The 22030-nt window shown below is 43.9% G+C and overlaps 1 protein-coding gene across 1 annotated transcript in view; it reads right to left on the bottom strand.

The window, feature by feature from the left end:
- Positions 1-22030, bottom strand: part of MFSD10 (major facilitator superfamily domain containing 10) — a 37000-nt gene that overhangs the window by 9891 nt on the left and 5079 nt on the right. The window contains exons 2-10 of the mRNA XM_051966740.1: positions 21609-21663; positions 20558-20690; positions 14568-14807; positions 13895-13991; positions 11570-11673; positions 9862-10020; positions 6962-7150; positions 2811-2919; positions 2186-2297 (exon numbers count right to left, since the gene is read on the bottom strand). Coding sequence (XP_051822700.1) covers positions 2186-2297; positions 2811-2919; positions 6962-7150; positions 9862-10020; positions 11570-11673; positions 13895-13991; positions 14568-14807; positions 20558-20690; positions 21609-21663 — 1198 coding nt within the window. The remainder of the gene's footprint in view (positions 1-2185; positions 2298-2810; positions 2920-6961; positions 7151-9861; positions 10021-11569; positions 11674-13894; positions 13992-14567; positions 14808-20557; positions 20691-21608; positions 21664-22030) is intronic.

Below are 22030 nucleotides of genomic sequence, written 5' to 3'. Positions count from 1 at the left end.
TTTCAAAACTTTTCATTAAGTGCACTACTTTTTCAGTTTCTGCCTTCTTATCTGGTTATCATCAGTAGAACTTTGTTCTTCTATTTCTGCTCCCTTCCCATTTTGAATTATTTCAAGGTCTTTCCCAATTTCTTCATTTTTCTCATTTTGTTACAGATCTAAACTGCAATTATACCCCAACAATGTAAGGAGTTGCTCTTACATAACTTTCCTTACCAATATAGACCAGCACCCTCTCAGCATCTTAGAGTCTTAGAATTGCCTGGGTACTGAGAGGTGGGTGGGGTGCTTGCCTAGGGGTCCCAAAGCCAGGATCTGTAAATGGGACTTGAACCCAAGTTTCTCTAACTCCAACGCCATCTCTCATGCCTTTAGTTGTATTTGCACTATACTAAGTTGCCACATTTTGTTTACCTGTTTCTCTGTTGTTGGGACATTTAGGTTGCTTCTAGCTTTTTAAAAATAAACATAATATTTCTATGAAAACCTTTGAGGATACATATCATTATTGCTTTCTGATGAGTTTCAATGTATAGTTCCCACAGTGGGATTGATAGGTCAGAAGAAATTATTATTTTTGTTACTTTTGCTCTCCAGAAAGATTGCTCTCCAGAAGATCCTACGTGTACAATCGCACCCACAACAAATGAGTGTCTGTCTTGTCAGAACTCTGCCATCAAGTCACTGTGGCTTTTAATCAGCTGTGCCCCTTTGATGGGTGCGAGGTGTTAAGTCAAAGGTTGTTTTTTTGTTTTTTGTTTTTTAATCTCCATGTAGTAGGAGCCGCGAGATGTCACAACAGATAGTCAGGCCCTGGCATCAGGAGGACCCGAGTTCAAATCTGGCCTCAGACACTTGGTAGCTATGTGACCCTGGAACAAGTCATTTCAAATGCCTCCAAAATTTTTTAAAATGTCCTTTTCTATATATTAAATTGTATTCTATTTGCAGTTTCCACTCATTGATGCTAAATCTGATCCCAAGAAGGACAAACTTCATTCCTCCTCCTACAAGATACCCCTTCTAGTACTTGAAGACAGCTGTCGGAACCTCCAGTTCTATGATTCTGCTCCCCAACTATTTTCTTCTGCCAAGAAGTAGAAGATTTCATCTCAATATAAATAAGAGAAAAAATTCTTTAACCATCACAGCTAATTAAAAGTTTAACTTATATTACTTATGAAACGATGAGTTTTCCCAATCACTGAAAGTATCCAAGTAGAAACTTGATGACAATCTACTGAGAAACCTATAAAGACAACTACTACCATGAATTAGGAGATTGAACTAGATGACCAGTTAAATTCTTACTTTTCTTTACACACTTTTAAGTTTAACCTTCATTAACATTTCTTCCATCACTTTTTTAAAAAATCTAATCAACAAAATAATAAATCACATCCTGATTTCCAAGTTATAAATGTTCTCATTGAAAATAAATTTTTCAAAAATTTTTTTGCCTTTTGAGTTTTAACCATGACATTGTAACAATCTAGGACTTTAGAGTGCTGATCTGGGCCTTGTTTTCCAGAGATCTTAAAGCACACAAGGGAAAAAAGTGGCATGGGGCCCAAGAAACATAGTATCCGAAGTACTCCTCCCATACTACCTTGTTTTCTCCCCCTTCTTTCCTCCCCTTCTCTTTTTGACCTGTCCAGTTTCTCTGCTTTCATGTTGTTCTCTGCTACTAGGAATATAAATAAATCCCAGAAGTACAGCAGGCGCCCACCTTCTCCGTATCTGGGAGAAGTGAGGTCTCTGAGGCCCACTGCCATCACCATAGGAGGTACAAGCCCCCTGGGCATGGCAGCTGGACCCGAGGAGCCACCACCATCTTCCAAACAGAGATCTCTAGCTTCCAAACCTCACAAAGAACATCCGAGTTGGAGAGGAAGTCTCTGCTGAGCCATGTAACGGATCAAGGATGACCCACCTGAGAACCCAGACCGAGGGGACATAAATGCCTGGATCCTGGCACCAGGCCACTCTTGCTACTCCACTTGTCCCCAGAGACATCCCCAGGACTGTGCCATAGAGAGGGAGATATTCCAGGTTTGGAAACCAAGGAAGGAACAAAATGAAAGGGAGCACAAAGATCAGGCTCCAGATTCCGGACACATCTGAGAAAGTCAGATGCAGAAATGGGAAGTTGTCCCGCCCTGGGACCCTCCGTGCACACAGGTACCTGCTGAACTGGAAGCGCTGGTGTGTGAGGAAGCTCAGCGTGTACTCCAGGCCGGAAAACAGGAAGAGATAGAGGAAATAGACACGACCCAGAACCTTGAGATCCCGGAGTTCTGGAAGAGAAGAAGGGGCAAAAGGAGAGTCCACTCATCAAGGCCCTTTTTCCTTTCCTCCGCCTGGTCGTCCTCAACTCCCTCACTCCCTGGGGTTCTTTTTGAGGCCTTTTTGGCCTGATGAAACCTACAGATCTCTGCTCTGCATAAAGTAAAATCCATGGGATTACAAAGGAAACCAGTTATATGGAAACAGTGACCAAAAAGTTCACAGATGCCAAGTTAAGAATTCAAGTTTGACATTCCCATTCCTTCCCTCTTCCCCCATTCTGGACTTAGGCCGTCCTGTCCATCGCTCTGCATCCCACCCCAGCAAACATTGAGGCAAAGGAGCCAGAGATTGGGGCTCAGGCCTGGGTTTGAACTCTTAACTCCAAACCCAGATTTGCTCTGTGACCTTGAAGACCTGACCCAAAGCAGCTCCCATCTGGTGGGTTTCCCAGGAACCGGTGGCCATCATCAGCCCTCTGTCCACGCCCCCACCCCACAGAATCTCAAGCAGAAGCTCCTTACTGTCTCTGGAGGGGGAATCCTTCCCTCTGGTGACAGCCAAAAACTGGAATAAGGCGACTGGGCTGAGTAAGTCGGAGGCAGCCTGGAACCCAGATAGAACAGAAGAAACCTGGGGAGACAAGTGAGCCGCCCATGGCATGGCCTCCCAGAGAGGGAGGCTGGCCAAGGCCAAGGGAATAACAGAAGGCAGACCTGCCTCCTCAGGCTGGCTCGCTAAAGGGCCGGGAGGTCGGCTCTCTTCCTGGCCATCAGGTAGTGGAGAGAACACTGCACTTACTAGCTCTAGGCCCATGGAAAATCCTTCCACCTCAGTTTCCTCATCTGCAAAATGAAGAGATTTTGCTCGAGCTCCAGGATTCTATATTGTAAGCTTCCCCTGACCCCCAGATCTTTTCACATTCCTCACTTGCTCAAGAAGCTACAAATAAGGGGATAGGAAGAAGGAGAGGAAATTTTGGAACAGAAGGTCAATGTTGAAAAATTACCCATGCATATGTTTTGTAAATAAAAAGTTTAATAATTAATAAAAATAATTAATTTTAAAAAATAAAATAAAAATAAACTACAAATGGCTCTTTATTGCCAGAAGAATCTGCATCCCTGTTGTCCAGGAGCTCACAGTCCAGCTGGGAGAAGCAAGCCAGTGCTCTCCACTATAGCTCCACTGGGGAGCCAGGAGGTCAGAAGAAGTGAAGGAACAGCAGCCACCTAAACCTGAAGCAAAACTAATTACTACTGTTTCTATGATTTAAAGTTTAGTTAACTTGGCTTTTATCCCAAAGAGATCACAAAAAAAGGGAAAAGCCCCACATGTACAAAAATATTTGTAGCAGCCCTTTTTGTAGAGGCAAGAAACTGGAGACTGAGTGGGTGCCCATCAGTTTGAGAATGGCTGAATAAATTGTGGTATATGAATGTTATGGAGTATTACGTTCTGTCAGAAATGATCAGGAGGATGATTTCAGAAAGGCCTGGAGAGACTTACATGAACTGATGCTGAGTGAAATGAACAGAACCAAGAGATCATGGAACATGGAAAAAGCAAGATTATACAATGATCAATTCTACTGGACTTGGTTCTTTTCAACAATGAGATGATTGATGCCAGTTCTAATAGACTTGTGATAAAGAGAGCCATCTACACCCAGAGAGGACTGTGGGGGGATTAAATGTGGATCATAACATAGTAGTTCCACTTTTTTTCTTTTCTCATTTTTTTCCCTTTTTCTGATTTTTCTTGTGCAGCATGATAATTGTGGAAATATATATAGAAGGATTGTACATGTTAACATAAATTGGATTACTTGCTGTCTAGAGCAGGAAGATGCAGGGAAGGGAAGGAGAAAAATTTGGAACACAAGGTTTTGTAAGAATGAACATTGAAAACTGTCTTTGCATTTGAAAATAAACTATTAAAAAATTTTAAAAAGGAAAAAAAATAGAGTTTAGCTGGTCCTTCTGGGTAGGAATGGACATGCAAGGAGAGGGAGAGTCGGGGGAAAAAAAAAGAAGAGGAGGAGGAGGAAAGGAAAAAAAAGAAAGTCAGAAGAAAGGAGGAAAAGAAAAAAAAGGAAAGGAAAGTCAGAAGAAATGGATAAAGGGAAAGAAAATTTAATGATGCTGTGTTCAGAGATTAATAAGCCATGGTCCTGTCTAGCCTTTTTTTTTTTTTTTTTTTTTTTTAAGGAATTATTTTGGGTTTTTTTTTTTCAGTAAACAAAAATCTGCCTTCTCTTCCCCTCCCAAACCAAACCCCTCTTACAAATATGTAGTTGAGCAAAATGAATATTTTTGTTATAAAATATGGCTTGTAAAGATTTAGGGCTTTATTTTATAGGTAGAAAAGGAGTCTCTGGAGGTTTTCCAGCATGGGGAATGACAGGACCCTTAGAGCTGTGTGTGTAGCACATGTACAGTGTGAGACCAGTTAGGCGGCTACAACAATAGTTAGAAGGCCATAATGGGCTAAGGTGCAAGGATTGCTACTGTTCACATTTTACAGAGGAGGAAGCAAGGCCCACAGGCAGGAAGTGACCTGCTCCCATTCAGACAGCTGACCGGAGGCTCCTGGTCCAATGCTCCCCCTGCTGAGCCCCACGCAATCCAAAGAAAGGCCACGTGATTGTCCCGAGCCTAAACCTGGGTCAGTCCTGGGCCCGCCTGCATATGGACACACACACCTGATCCTAATAAATTAGTTCAGACAGAACTAGTCAACTCCGTTGTTTTCTAAGATGATGATGGAGGCCAAAAACCCCAAACTACCAAAAGCTGTCCGGAGCAAGACAATGATCATCCGGCCAGTCTTTGCAGGAACGAGCCGCAATGGCCGTGTTTACGTTCCACCCTTTGGCATGCCCAGCCAGCGAGGGGGGGACCGAGAGGCTGGGGCAGGACTGGGACGGAGGCTAGCGAGCCATCGCCTGACGGAGAAGTCACGGGCGCAGAAGGCAGATGGAGACATGCCCCAGACAGGAATTCACTTTGCTTGACTCGCATGTTTGTAAGAGGGGTTTGGTTTGGGAGGGGAGAGAAGGCAGGTTTTTGTTGACTGGGAAAAAAAATTCCTTTTAAAAAGAAAGAAGGCTAGACAGGATCATTGCTTATTAACATCTGAACACAGCATTATTAAACTTTCCCTCCTTTTTCTTCCGACTTTCCTTCCTTTCTTCTTCCTTTTCATTCTTTTTCCCCCTCTCCTCGCATGTCACCCCACCTCCCCACCCCAGGAGCTACGCCTAGGGCTGACGCTTGACAAGTCTCCTTCTGGGGCTACAGCCCTGGAACAATTCAAACATGACAGTATCATTTACCAAACACTTTAAGGTTTGTGAATTGTCTTGTACATATTAGTTCCTTCAGTCCTCGCAGTACCCCACTGAGGTAGGAGCTGCTCTTGCCACAAATGAGGCCCCTGGGGACACAGTGGGAGGGGCTGCCATCCTGCTCCTTCTAAGCTGTCTCTCATTAGCTCCTGTGGGCTCAGACCTAACTCCAGCCCTGACCTCTCTCTGGAGCTCCAGGCTCCATCTCCCATGGCCTACAGAGGCCACCCCCAACCCCCGCCAGAAACCCTTCTGGACCTCCCTATTACTGCTGAGGACATCACCATCCTCCAGCCATCCAGGGCACAGCCTCGGGCATCCTCCGGTCCTCGCACTACCACCTGCACACAGGCTGTCACCAAGTCTTGCCAGGTCTCCCTTCACCCCGACTCTCGCTCGGGCTTCCCCTCGTCGGTGGCCACAGCCGGGCAGCCGCCGGCCCCAGCCCATCCTCCACAAGCGCACCCGTGCCCGTGTCACCCCTCACCCGGGAACCGCAGCGGCTCCCCATCGGCCCCAGGGTCAAAGCAGAAATCCTCAGGCCGGCCCGTAGAGCTCGTCCCGAACCCTTCGTCCCTTCTCCTCGCGCTCTGCCGTTCGGGGACGCCGTCCCGTTAGCTGCCTCCCACACCGCTCAGACCTGTGCCCTTTCACGGCTTCTCCCAAGCCAGGGTGCTCCAAGGCAGCCCAAATCCCACCTTTTACAGAGCTCTTCCCTCGGGCCCACGCAAGGCCGGGGCCTTTCCTCAGCGGCCACCACACCCGGTCTGTACCTGCCGTTGCCTCCAGCAGAAAGTAAAGGCAGGGCCGGCTTCTGCCCTAGGACGGGTTCAGCCACTGCTAGAGGGGTTTGTGCTTCCTTCTCCATCACCAGGGCAGGGTAAGGGCTCTGGCCCCGGGCTCCACCCACTGAGCCCCCCAGGAGGCCCGTGAATGCTCATTACCCGGCTGACTTCCCACCGGAAGGGAAAACGTCACGTACGTCTCCACATGCAGCTAATCCAGCTAGTCCCCTGCTCGTTTTCAGCCATGATTGCCTCTGCCATTAATATTGAACATCCATCCTGAATTTTTCGGGCCCCAGACTCGTTCACACAGAATCAGAAAGCACTCGGAGTTAGAAGCAGCTGCAGCGCAGCGGACAAAGCCGGGGGCCCTCGGGGTCGAGAAGAACTAAGTCTATTTGAGATGCTTCCAGCCACGTGGCCCTGAGCACGTCACCTCCCTGTCTGTAAAACGGGCGCCTCAGGGGTCCCACAGGCCCCTCCAGACGGGACCCTGTGCTCCTCCAACCTCCAACCCCAAATAATCCTGCGGGGGCCTTACCCGTTTGTCCCTGGGGAGGGTCTCCGGAAGGAAGCAGAAAACAAACGCCAGGTCAGAGATGGCGAACGCCAGCGCCCACAAGGCCGCATGAAGGTAGAAGCGGTCTCCTTTAGTCGTCTCCCCTGCCAGGCAAGCCCCGATCATCGGGCCGATGGTGAAGCCCAGGGAAAAAGCCACCCCGATCATGGCCTGCAGGGGCACAAGCAACATCAACAGCGTCTTTACCAAGGAGAGGGCAGCGACCCTTACACGGTACGGTCCCGTGTCCCCAGGAGGCAGCAAGCCCAGGGATTGCTGTCCTCATTTTTAACAAGTAACTGAGGCTCTTCCCCAGTAAATAAAGGACCAAAGGCTATGAACAGTTTTCAAAGAGAAAATTTCAAACTGCAAATAGCCATATGAAAAAATGTTCTTTATTACTAATAGAGAAATGCAAATTAAACTCCAAGCTTCCATTTCACATCCACTTGATTGGCAAGATTTGCCAAAAAGAAAAAAAAGGAAAATGACAAATGTTAGACTAAGAGAAAATAGGCATATTAATGTATCAGTGGTAGAAAGAGGAATTAGCCCAGTCCTTCTGGAAGGCAATTTAAACTGTGCCCCAAAGACACTAAATTGTCTGGGCCACGATACCATTACTAGGTATCAAAGAAATTTTAAAAGGGGGAGAAAGGGACCCACATGTCCAGAAAGACAGCAGGTCTTTTTGTAATGGCAAAGAACTACACACTTAGGCAATGCCCATTAGTTGGGCTGAACAAGCAACTGAACAAATTGTGGCGTGTTAATGCCATGGAAAACTGTTGTGATGTGAGATCTAACAGAAAGAACCATTTCAGAGAAACCTGAGAAGACTTGGATAAGCTGATGAAGATGTGAGCACACCCTGAGAAGAATTTATACGGTAACAACAATAATTTATATTTTCAAAATTGCCTCTTTTTACAATGATCCATTCAATGACCACGATTCCAGAGGACTAATGACTGAGCATGTTACCCATAACCTCCTTGACAGGAGATGGTTTCAAGAAGCAGAATGAGATCTTTTGAACATGCTCAATTTGGGAATGTTTGTATTTGTTACAGGACTTTTTTTTTTTTTCCCCAATGGGAAGAGAAGAAAGAGAAAATAAATACTTATTAATATGTTTAAGTTAGGGGGTTGGATTAGGGGGAAAAAAAAAACAGGATTTGGGGATATTAAGTGACTTGTCCAAAGGTAACAAATGTCAAAATCAGGAATCAAAAAGCTCAGTTTCACACCCAATCTCTATATCCTGGAAACTGGTCAGTTCGCCACATGGTTTCAGGATGATAAATTTATTATTAAACCTCATCATCTTTTAGCCAAGCCAAGGAGTCCCTGTCCCTACCCCAAAGGGACCATAGAGTACCCCCTTCTCTAGGTCAAAAGGAATGAATATCTTAAGTCACTTTTAAAAAGCATAATTCCAAACCATTTCCCAGAACAAATGGACTAATTCACAGCTCATCTATCAGTGTGTTAATGATTATCTTCCCACAGCCCCACCAACATTGACTATTTCCATCTTTGCCAATTTGTTCCTTTGTCGCCATATGTCAATATTCTTCCAACGCCGCCACATGGCTGCCATACATGAAATCATTGTCTCTAAACAAAGTTACAATCATCCAAAAAACAATGGAGAGATGTGACGAGCACAAGCGGGTTACAATATATTAACAAATTACAAAGGATAAATAAGATAATAGAAAAGGAATATAAGGAAAGGAAGTGAACTGCTCACATGTAGAAATTGAGGTATAACTGAGGGATAGCCCCCATGCTGCCCTCCAGCGTACGCCACTGATACCTATATAATCCAAGAGACCTAGAAGAAAGTCCCTGGAACAATGGACCCCACAGGATGACGTATGGATTAGAGATTTCAAGGACGAGAGGTAAAATCTGCACCACTCGCTTAGGAATGGAGTCTGTAAACTTGTTCCTTTAAATATTTTGATAATTATATTTCAACATAGATTATAATTCTTTGTATGTGATTTTGTGCTATTCTGAAAAGAGATCTATAAAGTTCACAAACCACCATGGATCCCGTTTATAATGTCATTTCCTCACTTTAAATTTTTGGATGACCAACCACTAAACTTTGAGTAATCCAAATCTGTCAATGGAGGTATGATCCATATTGTAACAAAATCACAGCTTCCTGAAACGGGACTGCCCGCATATACGTACTAATACTCCTACATTAAGGACATAGGAAGTCACGTTTGGAGTAACTGCAAGACATATTTCTATTTTTTCAAAGCTATCCACGCTCTTATTTTATCCTTACAAGAGCTCTGTGAATCCAGCTGGACTATGATTATCATCTTTCACAGGTGGGGATACTGAAGCCCACTCTCATAATCACATCACACGGCAACAATGCTGGAGCTAGAATCTGGGTCTCCCATCTCCCAGGCAAGTACTTTTTTTTTTTTTTTTAATTCCTTATGCCATCTCCTGTTGACCCCTGGAGTCACCTGACTCTGGATGGTTTGTGTCACTGCCCAAAGACTCCCAGGAACTGAAAAGTCCAGATGCTTGCTAAATGCTCCCTCCCCACCAAGAAAGTGGCATGATACTTTACACAAGGACAATCTTTTTTAAAAATCAATATTTTCTCCTCCTTTATCTCACTGATTCATCTCTCTACTCCGTGAAGTCAATAAGACAGGAACTGGCATCCCTATTTTATAGATGGAAAAACTGAGACCCAGAGGGTACAAGTGATGAAAAAGAAATCCCAGCTCCTGGGAGAATCAATGAAGCAGAAAAACGGCTAATAAGGTAAGAGCTGGCCCAAATCCTCGGGGGCGGCAGGGAGGAGTCAGGGAAGCTTAAGGAGCCAACTCTCCATGACTTACCATCCCCTTGCTCCGAGCCTGAGGTGAAGTCAGATCTGCAATGACGGCTGTGGAAAGGCTAACATTGCCTTTGCTGATTCCTCCAATGATCCTGGAGAGCAGAAAGACTCCGAAGCTTTTGGAGAGGGCCCACAATGCGTAGGACAGGATCAGTCCCACCTAGAGGCAAGCAAGGGAAACCATTATTTATACTGAGCCCTGATCTGACCTTGGAGTCTGCAAATAGAAAGCTCATGTGGCCCCTCAGTGTCAACCAAATGGGCACAAATGCCAAGCAGAGAGAAAATGTCTATTCTGAGGGTATTGCCATAGCGACCCATCCTTGAGCACATCTCACCATCTTGTTTATAAGGAGGGGAAATACACAGTCTTTTCCCCTTCAAATTTCTCTATCTCCTGTGGAACCTAGGAATCAGCAGCTACTCTGAAGGCTTGGTCAGAGCAGAGTTAATTTCTCCAAAAGCTTGCTCAGCTCAGTTGGATTATATAGCCTTTTATCTGTTAGGGCCAAATCTTAGAAACACTGTCAATTATGGTCCCCATTTCAGATATTTTGACGTAATTATTTTTCTTCACTACGAAAGAGGGTTTAATCCCGGAAGATCACCCATCTTGAAATGATAAGAGACAAAGTGAATTAATAAAATGTATTTTTTCAAAAGCAGTTAGCTGAACATAGCTGGTTGAAAAATATGAATCACCTCATCAGCAGAAAAAAAAATGAAGATTTAAATAAGTCTTAATAAAAGAAGTAACTTCAGAACAAAAGGATTTGCAATTGTCAATGCTGAAAAATTACCCATGCATATATCTTGTAAATAAAAAGCTATAATTTTAAAAAAAGGATATACTATGTATGAGGCACAATGGTAGGCCCTGAGGGTAGATTCAATGATGAATAAGATATAGTCTTTACCTTTAAGTTTACAAAATAGTAAGGAAGATATAGTCAGCTGTAAAACAAGGCAGAATGTGATAAGTGCATTGCACCTGGGCTGCATTTTAAATTTTTCAGCATACATTCTTTATTAGCAGAAGTTAGATGATCTAGTAGATGGAGTGCTGAACCTGTAGTCAGAAAGACCTGAATTTGAATTCCACCTTAAAATACTTACTAGCTGACTCACACTGGGCAAATCATTGGCTTCAGATTCCCCAGTTAAAAATGGGGATATTGATTTTTCTTGTGCAACAAGATAATTGTATAAATATGTATACATATATTGGATTTAACATATGCTTTAACATATTTAACAAGTTTTGGACTACCTACTATCTAGGAGAGGGGGTGGGGGGAAAGAGGGGAAAAGTTGGAACAGAAGGTTTTGCAAGGGTCAATGTTGAAAAATTACCCATGCTTATGTCTGTAAATAAAAAGCTATAATAATAAAAAAAAAAAAAAAGAAAGAAAGAAAAAAGAATACAGCCTAAAAAAAATAAAAATAAAAATGGGGATAGTTAAAAAAAAAAAAAAAAAAAAAAACAAGAAGTAACTTCTCTGACTTGAGTCTTCAGAGGTTCCACTGAGGGGAAATTATGTTTCCTAGATGCAGATAACACACTCTCAAATTTACCCTGTTAGCCTAAGATTCCATTTAACTGCCTCTCGCTCTTAACTGATAAATATCTGTCTTGGGTTCAGGGAAATAAAGGTTGTTTACACAAATATGTGTGCACCCACTGGCCTGCAGACCCTCAGGAGTCATACCAAAGTCAGCAACATGACCGGCCGTCTCCCAAAGGAATCCGATGCTGCCCCAGTGAGAGGAGAGGAGAAAAACTGCAGGATGGAAAAGATGGAGCCAATCAAACCTGAAAGAAAGAGAGCATTAGCCTGGCAGCCCCTCACATCAGCAACCATCTCCTTCCGTGTCCTTACACTGGCAACACCAGGCTTTCCCCTCCTAAGGGGAGGATTCTGCCCTCCGGCTTGGGCAGGAAAGTCAGCAGAGAGATCCTTGCTCCTAAAGGGCCTCTTCCAGGTTCAGAAATTCTGCCCCAAGACATGGTTCTTTGAATGCTCAAGGTTTTTTCAGTCTGACAAAGTACTAATGAAAACACAGGTGTGTCAGCAGGATGACATACCTCTAAGATACTATCTCTGTGGGACAGGGAATGGAGGGCAGGGCGAGTCTCTTGGCTGGGCAGGAGAGAGGGGCCCAAGGGTGGCTGAGAACTTGGAGAATACGCTTCTTATAAGGTGGAAGGAACCTTGCTACAGTCTCGAGAATCACACGGCGGCTGCTGGTACTGCTACTCCCACCACCACTGTCCCTGTGATAATACTGCCGCAGGGGAATGGTCCAATTAATAGAGACCGGTCTAGAATCAGGAAACCGAGTTCAAATTGAGCTTTGGATACACACTGGTAAGGGATCCTTGGGCATGTGACAACCTCTGTTTTCCTCAGTTTCCTTAACTGTAAAATCATACTTCCCAGGGTTGTTGTAAAGATCAAACGAGAATATTTCTCCAGTCTTTTGCCAACCTTAAGCACAATATAAATGTTACCTATTATAAATGCCATCTTCCATCATCCAAATCTGCTAGTATTAAATGAGATAATGTTTATAAATTCTTATTCTCTCTCCCTCCTTCCCCCAGTATTGTCAGATCATGAGAGCTCATGATTTCTAATAACGGCATACTTCACATTTATGTGGCATTGTTTATGTTTTGTAATTATTTTTTCTACTTATCTCTATGCCTCTTGACTTGGGAGTCAGAAGGCCAAGGCTCAAATCCAAATTTTGTCACTTTTTAGTTTTTGGATGTCAGACAAAAGTCCCAGGGTCTATAGAATTGGGAGATTTAACTAGGCAATCTTAACTTAATTTAACTAGGCATCCTTTCCAGCCCCAAAATAATTTTCTAAGTTTCCTTTTCCTTCTTGTATTTCCCTGAAAACAGCAGAGCTGGGTATATCATCAATTATGGGTTTTGTGCTCTTCTTATTCCTTTCTTATCTATGAGATTACTTTATTCTCTTAACAAGCCTAGGAAACAGCAAAAACAAAGTTATATATTCTACCTCCCATTTATCAAATACTTGCTCAAGTATGATGTAAATGAAAAGACAATTTACAATCAGAGGATGTAGGTTCAAATTGACTTTGTCAATACTTTCTTGCTTTTTCCTCATCTGTAAATGAGAGAAGTTGGACTAATATACCTTTCAAGTATAAAATTAAAGTGATTATCTTATTTGTTGTGTGCTGGGAGAGATGAATTGGGTGGGGGGGAGATGGTATTGGAGCCAGCACAAATCTAAATTTTCAGTAGGAACAATTAAACTTCTGTACTATATATTGGGACTTGATTCACTGTTGATTGTGTAGGCTTAGAAAGTGACAGAGAGAATGCTAAATGTAATGCAAATTAAACTTTAAAAACTTTATGAGTATGTTTTTTTTTCCTTCCCTTCTCCCCAGAATCTGGTAATTAAACATTTGCTAGCATACTCTTGGATACAAAGTTTAAAGAAGAACCCATACTCTCATTCAAATCAAATTCACTAAGAAAGCATTATATACCCTCTATGCACCCAGATAGAGCTAGGGTTAGAAGAGAAAAATGAAAATTGTTACTGCCCCGCAAGACACTTACAATCTATGGGAGGAAATTTCTTTCTACTAGATTTAACGTTCTTATTTATAGAGTTTACGGAATAATATGGAAAGAAATTTGAGATAAATGCAGTGCACACTCAACACATTAAAAAGGTACAAAAAAATGATTAAATTGTGAGGTCCAAGGCAGAAGGTCTTTATCAAAGATTAGGGAAAGTTTCATGGAGGAAGTAGCATACATGCTCTGCTTTAAGAAGATGGATAGTATCATTGTCCACATTCTGCAGAGAAAAACTAACGGCCACAGAATTCAAGGGATGCTCTGCCCAGGGATCTTTCCAATCAAGTTGCTGCATAAAAGTCAGAAACAACAGCAGGAATGCTGTAGGGCTACTAACTAGGTCCCTATATTGGATGTTCAGCCCATTATGAAACCGAATGCAGGTTCAGGGGGAGACTAGTACCTCCAAATAAGACGCTGTTATATTTCCTCTCAGGAGGCACACCAACCGTTGCAGCAAACCAATCCACACCCTGCTGTAAAGACTGGTAAAAAGGGTCCTACAGAAAGGAGAAAAGCTTGTCAGACAGTTCCACGAATAAGCTTCTTGCATTCTTTACTGCTCCATCTACCACCATGAGAGCCTGATTTTAAAAGAAGCAGATCTAGAGAGGGGGGAATATTTGTTTTTTCTTCGGGGTGGGGGGGTGGGGTATGGGTATGCAAAATTGAGCTAAAGAATTAATCTAAAACTAATATAAGTTCTTACAGGCTCCCAAACCTCACAAAGTCACCCCTCCCCTCTTACCGTCCTGCACCAAACACATGTGGTTTCTATTTAAGTGAGTAATAATATTAAATAATTCACATTTCTCTGGCCCCTTAAAGTTTAGAAAGCACTTTAAAAGGCAGTGTTCCAATCCAGGCCCTCTAACGCAAGTCTAAGAAGTTGTTCTGCTGAATTTATTTATTATAAATTTATCCTTATGATAGTAGGGAGGGTATGTGTGGGGATTTGGGGTAGTGTATATATGGGTGCATACTAGCAATTTCAAAACTTGTTCCCTCTTCTCCTCAAGCTTCCCCTCTATGTCCCTAGCCCATGTTTCAAAATTTCCAGGAACAAAGCCACTCACATTGGATCTGCCATAGTGATCCAAGATGGAAGGCAAGAGGGGAAGAATAAGTGTGAAGCCCAGTAAGTCAATCAGCAGGGCCAGGAAAACAATAGTGATGACTCGGCCGGGGCGTTCTGGGGGCTCCGAGTGGGCCTTGATGGGAGGTCGCCGAGTACAGCCCTCTTCCTTGCTCAGACCCATATCTCCTGCCGACTTCTCCCAGACGGAGTACCTGGGACTGATGGGTTCTTCACATTCCTAAGGGGAGGAAGAACACAATCAAATGAACCCATTTTTCCTGCCCCCTCTCCATGTTCTACCCCCAAAGCAAGGTCTTTCCCCTTGGAATCTTCTGCTCCTCTTTAAGGCATTTTTGTAACAGAGAAGTGTTGGAATACAAGAGAGCCACCTGCCAGTGGCTGTTGGAGATCCAACCCAGATCCACAGAATGGATCTCCTCGTGTAAAAGGATGATACAAGGAGAGTGAGAGGCCATTGCGTTGTCTGACCTCTCTCCTCTGCCTCCAATTTATCTCATTCCCAGTCCACAACACCTGTGTCAGCAAAGGCCGCCCTGCAACTCCTTCGGATGCTATGATCCACAGCTGTGGAGGCTGTCGGAGCATTGACCTGCCCAGACTGCTGCTGAATAACATGGGGAAGAAAGCACCGGTCTGGGGTTAGATGACCCGTGTCTGAGTCCTTCATACACTTAGTATATGTCTGACCTTGGACAAGCCACTCAACTTTCCCTGCCTCAGTTTCCTCATATGCAAAATGAGACAGCTGGGCTAGAAGGTCTCTGAGGTCCCTTCTCTCTCTGATTCTGTGTACGAAAAAGAAAAAAGATTGTCAAGTACACTCAGAGTTCAAGGAGAAGGGAAAGGAAGCTATAGGCCCTAATCTGAAGAAGTTGGGCAGACAGTACAAAAAGGACAAAATAGAAACGTTTCCTTCCCTTCCCCATTGGAAGCTGTTCCTAGACAAACACTAAACAGGCCAGATATTCGAAGGCTTAGGCAGTATATAGTCAAGTGTTATTTTTAATTCAAAGAACAAAAAGATTTCCATAACATAGTATGAAACGGCAAATCTATTATGTCAAATTTTAAATACTCATAATCACTTGGATAGGGTCAATGCAAGGCTTAGACTTGAACTCGGGCCTTCTGATCCAGGTTTCTTTTACCAGAGTCTGGCCCTTGCCTGAGTGACAAATTGGACTCTAAAATCAGTGGTTTCTACAGATTGTTTTCAAATCCTATATTATACAAACTTCAGGACCTAGCAGAAGGAAGAAGAGAAATAATAGCATTTATATAGCCCTTTAAGGTTTGCAAAATGCTTTTTTATGGGTTCTCTTATTTTATCTTTTTCTTTCCTTTTTTTCCCCCAAGACAATTGGGGTTAAGTGACTTTCCCAGAGTCACAGAGCTAGAAAGTGTTAAGTGTTTAAGGTCAAATTTGAATTCAGGTCCTCCTGACCTCAGAGCTAATGCTTTATTCACTGCACAATCTAGTTGCTCCTCTCTTTGATCTTAAAGACATCCTTTTAATACCCTACAGGTCAAGAACCATTCACTCTCTAGGGCACCATATTGTGGAGAGTAGTATAGTGGATGAAGCAAGGTCAGATGATCTCCTCCCCTTGAGTGACATACCCAGAATGTTGGGACCCCTCTGTTCTTTCCACCACCCAGAAAGTGGACAAAAGTCCCACTGATCAAGCCCCAAAGGCTTTGTGGGCTGGAGACCTATCTTGTCCTGGCTCTGCAAAGTGGGTGGTGGTTCAGTTGTATCCGAATCTCTATGAGCCCATTTGGGGTTTTCTTGGCAAAGCATTCCAGTATTTTTGCCATTTTCTTCTCCAGCTCATTTACAGATGAGGAAACTGAGGCACGGGATCAAATGACTTGGCCAGAGTCACACAGCTAGTAAGTGTCTGAGACCAGATTTGAACTCAGGAAGATAAGAGTTTTCTGACTCCAAGCCTGATGCTTCAACTACAATCCCTCTCCTAGTCTGAAATTCAATTTCTTTGTTTCTCAAATGAAGGGGTTGATTGAATGATCTCTAAGAAAGTTCGATCCATTCTTGGCTTTCCTATGCTCTATGTTCCAAACCTCCAGCCCTAACTTCTGGTGTTTCTCCATCTGTAGGAAGGATGGAAGACCTGTAACAGTTATTATGTAACAATTCAAAAGGAGCTTGTCATTGTTACAACATTCTTAGAAGAGAAGTGGCTAAACCGTTTCAAACTTACTTTTCAGAACAGGCTGCAACAGCCTGAATTTCAGACAGAATTCACAGAATCACCACGCTAGAAAGAAACTTCTTAGGTTGTTTCTCCTGCCCTTTCCACCTTATCATCCCAGCCCCAAATCCAGTACAAATGATTATTCACCCTGTCCGTCTGTCTGTCTGTGTGTCTATTTCCCCCAAGCAGATAGATTAGGGGCACGAACTCAAAAAGGAGATATTTTTTCTGTAAAAATAATTTTAAAAAGTGCTTTGTCCCTTTTAAGTTTCCCTGAACATACATCATCTTATTTGATCCTCACATAGAAGAGGGCTTATTACAAATAGGGAAAATGAGGCTCAGAAAGTTAAATGACTTGTTAGAGAAGATAAAAAACAATCAGCCTAGGAGTTGGGAGTTCTAGTCTCAGAGCTGTCATCTCTCAACTAAGAGACCTGAAGCAAATTCATTTCTCCTTTTCTAGATTTCATTTAACTCATCTGTCAAATGATGGGTTTGTAACCTGCAACACCAAGTACAGCTTGAACCAGATGAAAATGTAATTGGGAAATACTTAACAAAATAAAAACACAATTTGTCGTTCAATTGTTTTCATTCTCCGTTATCCCTTTGGGGTTTTCTTGGCAAAGATACTGAGTAGTTTATCATTTCCTTCTTCAGCTCATTTTACAGAATAGGAAATGGAGGCAAATAGGGTTAAGTGACTTGTCCACACATAGCTAGTGTGCAAGACCAGATGTGAACTCACGAAGATGAGTCTTCTTGACTACAGGTTTGGTACTATCCACTGCACCTCCAGCTGCCCCTCCAAATACAATAAAATATGGATAATGTTAATATATTGTTTTCTGAGTTACTATGTGGCCTTTAGGGATTCTTATGTACAGTTTAATGGCGCAGCTTCTATTTGAGTTTGATACCAAGGTAAAAGACAATCTCTGAGTGTCTTTCTTCCTCTGATAGTCTGTGTTTTAACAGTTAATATAATGGCCGAGCCAGGATCAGAATTCAGCTCTGACTCCCAGCCACCAACTCTTTCTAGTACACACCACCACCTTTCTCGTAATATACAACTCAAAGCATAAATTGATTCTATAACATTACTGGAAATTAATCTACAATTACTCAACTCAGTAAATACTGACTGTGTGGGAGGTACCATGCTAAATCCTGGGGGATGCAAAGGAAAAAACAAGCCCTGCCCTCAAAGAACTTACATTCTCCCTGGGGAGACAATGTGCAAACAGCAATTGGAGACAATCTCAGAGAAGACTCTAAGATTAAAAGGGACCAAGAAAGGCTTCTAGAAGAAGGTAGGATTTTAGTGAAGAAAACATGGAGATGGAGACAAGGAGAAAAAGCACTCCAGGAATAAGGGATAACCACTGAATGAATAGAGAGGATGAAGTGTCTTATATAAGGAACAGCAAGAATTCGTGTAGTTGGACCTGATGTGTGCTTATATATCCAGCCTCATTCCCAGACTATAAACTCTCAGGGGGCAGGAACTGTGGTTTTATCCAAACCTTGTGTGCACAATAGTATTCCACGCACAGGAGGTGTTCACTAAACACATCCAGTGATGAGTTTACTGGACTCTAGAGATGGAGCACATTCCATTGTTGGGTTGGACAACTCTGTGGCTCTTTATAAGCAAGATTTCCATGACAATCTACCTCCATATAATTTCTGCTTCCTTCTCCTAGTTCTGCTATCTATAGTGTTCTCTTGGCTACTCCTTTACTTTGGGACTGTAGGGATGGGCTTAGGGGAATAAAACTATGAGTAATCAAGGAAATATATAGTTATGCAGATAAAAGATGAGTTCAAATCTAGCCTCTGATCTTACAAGCTATATGACCCTGCATAGGTCATTTATCTCCTTTTGGCCTCAATTTCTCTATTGGTAAAATGGGGATTATAGTTGCTTCTTCGTTATAGGTTGTGGTGAGGATCAAATAAAATATGTAAAGCAATTGCAATGTTTAAAGTACTGTTTAAATGCTAACGATAAGTATTATTAATAATATCTGGATTAATGATTCTCCTAGGCCACGAATCAAGAAATCTGAAGAGTTTCAGGGAATATTTAATTATAATTATCATTAGTATCTAGATTAATGATTCTCCTAGGCCAAGAATCAATAAATCTGAAAAGTTTTAGGATATACTGGAAAAAAAGCTCTAGCCTAGTTGCTAAAAGTTCTATATTCTACCCAGATTTCTGCTCTGAACTTGCTGTGTGAATCTGGGCAAGTTCTTAACCCTTCTCAGCTCCCAACTGTCTTCAAGTTGGACTAATTAAAGTCCTCTTTGGCTCTGATCTTCTATATTCTTTTCGTTTTTAGTCTGTGATTTGTTCTAAGATCTTTTTGTCTAAAGTTCTGATATTCTCCCAATTCCAAAAAAGAAAATGCTAGGCTTCTAAAGGTCAGATCCTCTGAACTCCAAGGAACACGGGGCTCAGTTCCACTGACCATTCTGCTGAAATCAGACTGACCTTTGCTTCCCAGCTGCCTTAATGGTCACTCTGCTGATTGTCCATGCAAACAGTGTTAAGAAGCAGAATTCAGAAACGTTGACTCAAGTCACCTGAAGGGGTGGGCAGGAGGGGGGCTGTCAGGTCAAGGTATAATACGTTATTTTAACCTGCTAATTCACAGAAATGTAGTGTACTAGCAGCGATTCCCAGAACGAGAGATTTAGAGCTCTCCAAAGCACTTCAGGACATAGAAAGTATGAGCCGACGAAACTCTCATTGAATAGAAAAACTATCTCCTCTTTTAGAAGCTGAAGAAACTTGAGACTCATAGGACTGGAGAGTGCTTTAGCCAACCACATAGAACAATAAGTCATTACCAATTTAGAATTCTAGTCTCCCAATTCAAAGTCCAGAGCCCCAGGCACAGGGCTTCCTAAAGCAATCTGGCTAGCTTTTTTCTTCTTCCTGGCAAGCCAAGCAAAATTTCCCTGGTTTTATAGTGATGGGCGTGGCCAAAGGAAGGGGAAGGGCATTTTTCGAAAAGTGTTTCATCTGCTGCTCACCCCCATCTCCTGGAGCCTCTCACTTTGGGGATCTTCCAGGACCAGCGCGTTCTGCCCGCGGGACGAAGCCCGGTTAATAGCTGAGACATTGAATTCAGCGCCAGCAGAAATGTCACCTGCAGAAATACTTCCAGGACAACTCGACGGTGTCTGAGGGAGCCCCTGAAGGCGCTTTCCCTCTGGAAGCATTTCTCCATTTCATAATCTTATTTCTATTTCAAAAGCCCCGCTCAAATACTCCCTCTCCAAGAACCTTCCCTACTCCGGCCTCCGGAAAGCTCCGGGCCGATCTTAGACACTTAGGCCGGATCTCGGTCCCGTTTTCCCTACTCGACTCCTACCTCAGGGTTAGAACTGGAAGAGACCGGGAGACCTTTTCATCCCCCTTTTTACAGAGTTAGAAACTGAGGCCCTGGGAGGCGCTCGACTTGCCCAATGTCGCACAGCTAAAGTAGGCAGGATTTGAACCCGGAATTTCTGACTCGAAGTCCAGGAGCTCCTTCACTCTCCGATGCTGCCCGGGATTCTAAACTTCCAAACCTGAAGGGGCAGGAAGCGGGCACGGGCGCAAGCTCGCTCCGGTGGAGCTCCAGAGCCGAGTGGCGACTAGCCGGGTCCCGGCATCCCCGAGGCGTCCTGGGGCCGGGACCCCCCTCCCCCCGGGGAATGGAGAGGGAGGAAAAGGGCGGGACCCGGCGCTTACCTGGTCGCTCGGACCCGCGGTTGTGCGGGCTTCGGAGCCGCCTGGGGCAGGGGCTGAGCGAGGGAGCCAAGTCGCGCGCTGATGCTGAGGCCCGGCGCTGCCCCTCCTCGCCAGGCCAAACCCCGCCCGCCTCCTCCGCCCTCAAGTCCCCACCCTCCTTCCTCCTTCCTCCTCTCCCCGTCCTCCATCCCCCGGTACCGGAGAGCCCTTTCTGGCGCGTTTCCTCTTCCGCCCCAGAGCTAGCGGGGAGCGGCCGGCCTTCCCTGCGGCCCCCACTCTTCTTCCCTCTCTCTCCCACCCTCCTCTCCCCCAGGGGGATCTCTTCCTCCCCATCCTTCCCCGGAATCCTCCTCCCTCCTTCTTGCCTCTCCCGGGGTGATCCCTCTCCCTGCACCGTTGCAGGGCTCGCGGCTGGGGGTGGGGCAGCAAAGAAAGCCATCCCTCCCAAACACACACACACACCCCAAGATCCCGAGCACGCAGTGAATGGTGCCATTTATGTTCCATCTCCCGAGCTCTGGAGCTTAGATCCGGAGGACAGAAGCTAAGAGACCCCAGCAGAGAATAAAGGCAGGAGCCGAGCCGTATTTAAGCCCGGGAGAATCATTATTAAGAGAATCGTATTAGAATCCAGGCTCGACTCCTTAGCAGCTGTGTGAGGTTAGGAAGATTGCTCCCCCTCTCTGGGCCAGCCTCAGTTTCCTCGTCTGATTAGAAGGAGAAGTAAACTAGATTTTATTTTTTTTCTCGAAGGTTGTTTCCAGGTCTAAAGCCCATGGTATTCATTCTGCCGTATCTCCTCAAAATGGGCTATTTCCAGGCCTTCAGTATTTGGGGGGCTGCCATCCTGACAGTGGAATGGGCTATCCCCATCACTTAGTGACTTGGTAACTGAATCACTTAGTCCCAGACTTGGTGCTAGGGAAACTCAAGGCCATCCAGGGAGCAGGGAGCAGGTAGCAGGTAGCAGGCAGGAGATTCCCAGAAAGTCTCCCCAAACCCAAATCCAAAGCATTTAGAATCCAAAAGACTTGAATTCAAATCCTCCTACCGCTTACTGCCGGTATGACCCAGGGCACTCGTCTGATCTGTCTCAATTTCCTTATCTGTAAAACGGGGATCTCATAGGTTTGTTATGAGCAACAAATGAGTTAACATGTAAAGCATTTTGTGCTTAAACACAAATAGAATGTGCTTATAAAAAAGGCTATTATTATCATTATTAACTATACTGCTTGTCTCTGTCAATCAACAAGCATTTAGTTTTCTCCCAATAGTATTTTCTTTTTCCAAATACGTGTAAAATTAGTTTTCAATATTCATTCTTGTAAGATTTTGTATTTCAAATTTTTCTCCCTCTTTTACCTCTTGCCTCCTCAAGACAACAAGCAATCTGCTATAGATTAAATTTATACTGTTATGCCACAGTTCTCTTTAACTGTCCTGACTCAGTTTCCCTGAATGAGTTTCCCT

Source organism: Antechinus flavipes, chromosome 6 (assembly GCF_016432865.1).
Source record: "Antechinus flavipes isolate AdamAnt ecotype Samford, QLD, Australia chromosome 6, AdamAnt_v2, whole genome shotgun sequence".
Taxonomy (NCBI): Eukaryota; Metazoa; Chordata; class Mammalia; order Dasyuromorphia; family Dasyuridae; genus Antechinus; species Antechinus flavipes.
Note: the sequence above shows the minus strand (reverse complement) of the source record. Positions and strands in the feature narration are given on the sequence as shown.